General features: G+C 38.3%; 1 protein-coding gene across 1 annotated transcript; it reads left to right on the top strand.

The window, feature by feature from the left end:
- The first annotated feature begins 226 nt into the window (after positions 1-226).
- LOC127942957 (uncharacterized) lies at positions 227-1,614 on the top strand. The gene is made up of 2 exons (XM_052539027.1): positions 227-573; positions 1,004-1,614. Exons 1-2 carry the CDS (start codon positions 357-359, stop codon positions 1,417-1,419), a joined length of 633 nt encoding a protein of 210 aa, XP_052394987.1. The 5' UTR covers positions 227-356; the 3' UTR covers positions 1,420-1,614.
- The last annotated feature ends 6,576 nt before the right edge of the window (positions 1,615-8,190 follow it).

Raw genomic sequence — 8,190 nt, forward strand, 5'->3', positions numbered from 1 at the left:
CTATTACATGTCTGATTATTATTAAAAAAGTTAAGACTAATAATCAAGACATCCATTATGAGCTGATACAACATGATCTGTTCACATTCAATGTGTAAAAGTCTGATTCAAATCATATTTCATATGAAACAATTCTTTTTTTTTTTGCTGTTCAGACTTTCAAAAGCCCATCTGGATAATATCTGGTTATGCAAAAAATCAGATTTTTGCTGACATGGCCTGTACGTGTGTGTGTATAATTTTTCTTTATTGTAGAAAAACCTGCAAAAAGGAGGAAGGGGAAAGAAGTGCGTGCTCTCTTTCGGAGAGTATGTAAGACTGTAAAGCACCCTTTCCTTCGCCGCAAAGCCAACAGAATGGACCATCTAACATCACATCCGGACCCAAATGATTCAGAGCTGACACCTGTCCCAGGTCTCTGCAGGACCACACCAGTGGCTGACACAGATGCTGCCGAACCTGAGCCGCTGTGTGCACCGGGTCTCTCCAGGATCGAGCAGGTGCCAGACGTGGATCTGGCTGATCTTGAGTCATCACCTGTGGCAGATCCATCCAATTCTGCTCTGGGCAACAGTGAGTCATTATCACTTCGGTTCAAGTTGTTTCCGCCATCTTTTGTTAAATACCTTTCTCTATCATTACTTGCAGCTGTACTTCTCATTCACTGCAAGTAGCTGCTTAAAATCCAACAATGACTTTTGTTGTACTATTTTCACTGTGCTGTTTTCAAAGTAAATAGCCAATTATTCAGAATTTATTCAGAAATGGATTTAACTGATGTATTTATTGAAATTGTCACCTGAATATATAAAAAAATTGGTCTAGTATTGACCATTAATATCTTATATAGCTTGATGATAGCCTTGATATCACCATGATGATAGCATTGTTGCTGGCATGGCATTAAAAATTAAATTATTTATTAGTAATTAATTAGTAGCTGCAGGTACAATAACCATTCATGGATGTTTCAAATGGTTTATTATTCATTTCTTCATTTCAGAAAAACTCAGAAAGGCGAGGAAGAGGAAAGCAGTCTGTGCTTTCTTTAAGAGATTACGTACGCCTGTAAAGCACCTCTTCCTCTGCTGTGACCTGAACAGAGTCCAGCATCTGACCCCAGAGCCAGATCTAGACGATTCTGAGCCAATGCCTGCCCAAGCTACATCCGAGATCAAGTCAGCAGATGAAGTGGTTCCTGTTGAGGCCGAGCCAGTGTGTCTGCAGAACCATCTCTGTGTAGATCTCCAGTCCTCGTCTGTGCAATCAGCCGATGCAGATGCAGATCCAGATTTGTCGCATGTGTCAGATTTGTCTGATTCGGAGTCTGAACTGGATTGTGGTGAGTCATTATTAGCTTTGATTTATGTTGTTTCTGCCCTGTTTTATTTTCTGTGTTCTTTGCTGCTCCTCTGTTAACCTAATACTCTGACTTCCCTTCAAGTAACTGCTTGTTGTTGATTTGGATTGAATCTGAATCCAAAGGATGACAGTGTTTTTGATTTCTTTAAACAGATTTAATTTGATGTGTTCATTTCAGAAAATGAAAGGAAAGTCTCATCTATGTCTGTGTTCTTTTCCTGTGTGTTTTTCAGGATCTACGTTCTAAAAAATGATGGGGTTTTTTTTTTTACCCAAATGTTGGGTTCAGCCTGTTGGAATGTTTTATTTGGTTATTTTTAAAATGTATTACCTAGATGCTGGGTAGTTCTTTTTAATCTAAAAAAAATGTTTGTTTGTTTGTTTGTTTACCCAAATGCTGGGTTCAGCTTGATGGGTCATTTTTCTGGGGTGATTTTTTATATTTTTACCAAGGTGCTGGGTAGTTTTTCTGTAACTCAGCTGCTGGGTCATGTTTACTATCAATTCAAATGATGCACCCCATCACATATGCCTACATACCCAGTGCTGGGTTCATGTAACCCAATGTTGGGTAAACACTACCAAACTGGTCAAAACTGGATACATTTGTCACCGGTTATTTTGTGCTCTGTACTGAGAGAAAACTTCCTGAGGGGAATCTTCCAGAGGGGAAACTTCCTGGATGAAATTCAGGTTGGTATTACATTGTATTCCTATCATATTATTACATTATAAATAGGAAAATGCCTGTAGTCTCACATTTTTCCTTTTTTTTTTTTTTTTTTAAATGCATGTTGCAGCTAATGTCTGCTTGGAATGCTAACCTTCTATTTCTATTCTATTTGATGAGCAGCCACCACCACGGATGTGGGAAATAAAAGCAGTTCGATTGACAGTTTATTGCTGGTCTTTGGTTTTATACTGCTGTAATTTTGAAAGATTTTATGTTATTGTAAGGTGAGCTTAAAGGGTACACTACTATGAAAATCACACACCTTCAGCGTGACATCAAAAAAGTATAATTTCATAGATATTGTTAATAATCATATTATTAACTCATAACGCCAATATTCAAGAATGGAGACACATCAGACCCAGGCAGTAATCTGGGGAAGTTGTTCTGCAATATCATCAATACAAGACTCGTACACTTCCTCACAGAGCTCAATGTCTTCAGCAAAAGTCAAATTGGATTTTTACCAAATTGTAGAACCATAGACCACGTCTAAACCCAACACACCCTGATCGACAAAAACGAAACAAAACCAAAATTTTTGCTAGTTTTGTAGATTTCCAGAAGGCCTTTGATTCAATTTGACATGAAGGTCTGCTGTCAGAACTTCTAGAATCAGGTATTGAGGGTAAAACATACAGTGTTATAAAAACAATGGTTTCAAAAAAATCTATGCACAATTAAAATAGGAAATAAACGAACAAAATTCTTCACTCAAGGGCGGGGTGTGAGGCAGGCCTGTCCACTATCACCGACCCTCTTCAATATCTACATTAATGAATTAGCAACACTCCCAGAACAATCAGCAGCACCTGGCCTCACACTACATGACACCAACATAAAGCCTTTGCTGTTTGCAGATGATCTGGTTCTGCTGTCTCCAACAGAAGAGGGTCTACAGCAGAACCTGGAGGTCCTGCACACGTTCTGTCAGACCTGAGCCCTGACCATGAATCCTAACAAAACTGAAATACTAACATTCCAGAAAAGACCCAGAGCTCAGGGAAAGAGACACAACTTCACCCTTAATATGACCAAAATTTCAAATGCAACAAACTACACATACCTCGGGCTGAAGATAAATGCAACGGGTAAACATGGCTGTGAATGAACTGAAAGAGAAAGTGATAATGGCCTTTTATGCCATCAAAAGATCTGTCCAAATTGAAATACCAATTTGAATCTGCCTCAAAATATTTAATATATCATTCATAGAATCTATTGCATTATATGGCAGTGAAGTGTGGGGTCCTCTCCTAAATCACAAATTTGAAAAATGGGACAAAAATCCGATTGAAGCCCTGAATGTGGAGTTCTGTAAGAGCCTCCTCAGATTCCAGAGGAACACTATGAACAATGCTAGCAGGGCAGAATTAGGCCAATCCCCTTTACTAATGTGCATTGAGAAACTAGTCATCAAATTTTGGAACGCCTAAAAATGAGAAACCCCAACTCTTACCATTTTAAAGCTTCTTAAAAGCCATGAAGTGAACCCTGAAAAAGTCCCCTGATTCAGATGGTCCTGAAGCTGCACAAACAAACTAACAAGACAAACAACAGCCAGAATCAGAACACTTAAATATGCATCCAGAAAATTCGGCCTAAACAAATTATAAAAGCACAAAAGGAAAATTATCTAACTTAATGGATTGAAACAACAGAAAAACAAAGTAAACTTGAATGTTATGTGGTCCTAAATAGAGACTACATAACTGCAGAATATCTGAGTAGAGTGAAAGAGTGTAAATGAAGCAACAGATGACGAGGTCAGACGGAGCAGTCATACTCTGACCATAGAGACAGACAGATATCCACACCACTGGCCGCCCAGAGACAGCCACATCTTCCCTTACTGTAATCATGGGGAAGTGGAGACTGAGAAACACTTCCTCAACAGCAGAGAAGAGCTATGAAGAAATTAGATTCCACCAATGATCTTCATGAGCCAAGTCAAGTCACAGTTGATCTTCCTGAACAAAGTCCAGTCACAGCTGATCTTCCTGAACTAAGTCAAATCACCACGGATCTTCCAGAGCCTCGCCACGTCTCAGCTGAACTTCCAGAACTCACTGTCTGTCCTGTCATGGCCACGGAGGCCATCCATGAACTCACCGTCTGCCCTGGCATGGCTATGGAGTTCCATTTTGGAACTCCCCAACCACCTCATCATGGCCACAGAGGCCGCCATTAACCTGTTTATGTTCTCTGTTTCAGGCCTACCTGACCAGACTTGCTCTCCTGCTCCATCGACCCCACTGTGGTGGGCCTCTGCTCCGCCCTGGTGGGCTTCTGTCTCGTGTGCTCAACTATGGTGGTCCTCTGCTCCGCCCTGGTGTGCTTCTATCCCATCTTCTCGGCTGTGGTGGTCCTCTGCTCCGCCCTGGTGTGCTTCTATCCCATCTTCTCAGCTGTGGTGGTCCTCTGCTCCGCCCTGGTGGGTTAATGAGTTAAGCCCACGGCAGACCCCTGTTCCCGAGTTAAACCCACGGCAGATCCCTGTTCCTGAGTTAAGCCCTGTTCCTGAGTTCAGCCCACAGCCCACCCCTGTTCGTGAGCTAAGCCCTGTTCCCGAGTTAAACCCACGCCGGGCCCCTGTTCCCGAGGGGGGGGCTATGTCATAATCATTAGCTGGAGTGCCCATGAACTTCAGTAGAGGGCACTTCACTCAGGACTCACTCAAAACCCATCAACCACCAGATGTCACCATATCATCACTTGGACACTAGCAACTCTCATCCTGTTGCACCACACCTGAACTAGATCTCCCATGAGTCACTACATCAATATCACCTTGCCACACCTGCACCTCATTCTTCAGCTAATCGACTTACCACACCCGCAGCTCATTCATCAGCTAATCTCCTTGCCACACCCGCAGCTCATTCATCAGCTAATCTCCTTGCCACACCTGCACCTCATTCATCAGCTAATCTCCTTGCCACACCTGCACCTCATTTACACACACATATAAGCAGCACTCCCACACAGACACTTTGCAAAGTCTTGTTTAGCCCCGTCTAGCATTCACGAGCGGTTTCCCTGTGTTTGTTCTTCCCGTGTTTGATCTTGGATTGTTTCAACTGACCCTGATTCTCTGCTGCCTACCCTGACCTCTGCTTGTTACCGATTATGATTCTGGTTATCCCTGACATGCCTGATGCCGTTTCTGATTTCTCCCTGTCTGACCATTCTCTTAATAAAGTTCTGCACATGGATCTGAACGCCTCTGACTCTTTGTTACACATGCATGTTTTTTTGAATATATATCTGATTCAGTGTAAACACTATGCTTTGGCAATACATTGTAACAATTGTCATGCCAATAAAGCACATATTGAATTAAATTTAATTGACAGACAGCAAAGCAAGACGCGCACACACACAGTATGTCTCAAAATGAAACATTTTAATAAATATTACATGAAATGTATTAAACACTAGTGCTGCTCCCATTAAGCTCTTCCACGTTAAACATCTATTTAAACTTTATCTTAATCTACTTCATAAACAGGCTTTAAATATGAACTGATATCAAATCTACAGGCTGGCTCTGAACTTTTGTTGTGTATTCCAGCCTTAGGAGACTAGTTGACATCTGTTTAATAAGAGGCTTCATAATTAGGATAGTTTCTGTGTTCATCCCTGTGAATGTAATGTTTTTTTTTTTTATTTCTTTTTTTTTATTTTGAATTTGTGTTTCTTAGCTGAACATGGACTAGTCTAGATGTTGATATATGCTTAAGTGACACTATGAATATTTAACTGATCAAATTGAATGCCTTGTTGCTTGATTTTAGGGGTCCGTTTTTTGGTTTGTTTGTTTGTTTGTTTTTTGATTGACTTTGTACCTAAAAAAATGTCCTTTAAAGAAGTTAATTTATTATAAAAAAATAAATTAAAAAAAAAACATGATATGAGCTTAATAGGAACAGGGGTCTGCCTAAAGGGTACCCATTAAGCACAGCCAGGCTGTTTGCATTTAATTATGTATATCTTAATTTAAATGCTTTTATTTTTGTTTCTTTTTTTTTAATTTGTGTACAGTGTCTCTCTTTGAAGTGGGAGAGTTTATAGGGTCAGGAAGTTTTGGCAGGGTGTATGAGGGATCCCATATATTTAATGGCAATGTATCCTTTTCTATGCTATTAAAATGAAATAACTCAACATAGATATTACAGCCTGATAAAAATGCTCTTTTAAGATTAAGATATCAAATGGCACTTAAGAGGCTTTTGCATTTGAACTCTTAATATTTAACACAGAACATCTATTAAAATGAAAGCACATAATGACAACAATATGACCTTAAATGTCATTCAAACAAAACAACTCATTGTGACTGCAATGAAAACTGATGGGTGTTGTCTCATAACACTGTAGCCTTTCAGAAAAGTGCCTGAGAGACTTTAAAGAATGTGCCATGAGAACGTAGCATGCATAATTCTAGAAGGTGTTGATATATGTTGGGAGCTCCATCAGTTTGTGAGATTTACACAACTCAATGCAAACATATTACATTTCAATAAAAATAATAATACATCAGTTTAGTTATGCATGCACAGTATAGATTAACACTTAATTGTACATACTGTATGAATGAAGTTCTCTTCTCTTCCCTGTTGATATTTTAACTAATGCAGTATGTCCTGCAAAGTTCCAAAACAGTTGCCTGAAAGTTTCTAGCAAACCTGAAACCCTTGATTAGCTGGTTCAGGTGTGTGTGAGTAGGGTTGGCGCTAAACTCAGTTGGTGCTAAAAATTTCTTGGTAGGTATTCTGTCTCTATTATTTATTTCTGTTGTATTTATCAATTGTTTATCATTGAAGTTACTCCCTTTAAAATACTTTAAGAAATTATTTAGGTGTTTAACGAGATCCTGGATATGAAGGGTAAAATGGTTCATGATGGAAATGGAAAGCCATTTCTGAGGTGAAATATAATTTATTAGTCATTTACAAGCTTTAATACCAAAAAGTATTCATAACACTTCATTTGCATCTGCATTTCATAATAATTTACTACGTCAAATTATATGAATCTGAAGATGAATTAATCTGTGTTAATCTTAATCTTAATCTGATTTTAGACTTTTTGTATAATTGAGTAGATAATCCCTTTGGTCAACCAAAATAAGTTTAAAACTTGATGACATACAGTAAATCATCAGTCTCGGTTTGTCTGTTCTACCAGCAAGAAGAAACCAGTTGTAACCATTCTAGTCTCACTTCTTTTTTTGAAGCACACCATGCTTTCAGAGAATCCCCATTTATGGATGCAAAGCAATGGGACACAAGTAACAGCTTCAGATTCTAGCTGAACTGATGCATTCATATAAAGTTAAAAAAATTATTAAAAAAGGATACAAGGGTTACATTTATGAATGATGGTTCAGTGGCCTATTGTCTTCTGTAGAGCTGCTTTTTTCTGAATCACATTTGTTGCGTAATTAATTTACTTACTAATACAGTTATTGATCTGAATCAACACTTCACTGACATGAGCTGTATAATGACACTATTGGCTTGTCAGAGCTGCTTTAGAGAAGACTTTGAAATGTTTACTATTGTGAATTATTTTTTATATTTACAAATATTTAGAAAGCAACATTTTGAGCAAAAGGTTGAGAAAAATGTTTTTCTCAAAAGCTGCATTTGTATATGAAATGATTCTATTAGTACTTGTTTCTGCCTCTTTTTTGGAAAATTTTGGAAATTCTTTACTCTTTCAAACGACAGTTGAAAATGGAAGTGAAGCATTGTTTCATAAATGTTACAGAAAACTGAAAATGGTGGGAAAAAAGTTAAATAGCCATTAAGCTTACGTAAAACTACAACAGGTGTTTGATATACTGTATAGCTGTCCAACACTTTTCACACATACAGTGGCATGCAAAAGTTTGGGAACCCCTTGCAGAATGTGAGAAAATGTTAATAATTTTAACAAAATAAGAGAAATCATACTAAATGCATGTTCTTTTTTATTTAGTACTGTCCTGAGTAAGATATTGTAAATAAAAGATTTACATTTAGTCCACAAGACAAAATAAATGCTGAAATGATTGATTAAAATCGTTCTTAATACTGTGTGCTGTTACC

The sequence above is a fragment of the Carassius gibelio genome, chromosome A22 (assembly GCF_023724105.1).
Source record: "Carassius gibelio isolate Cgi1373 ecotype wild population from Czech Republic chromosome A22, carGib1.2-hapl.c, whole genome shotgun sequence".
Classification (NCBI taxonomy): domain Eukaryota; kingdom Metazoa; phylum Chordata; class Actinopteri; order Cypriniformes; family Cyprinidae; genus Carassius; species Carassius gibelio.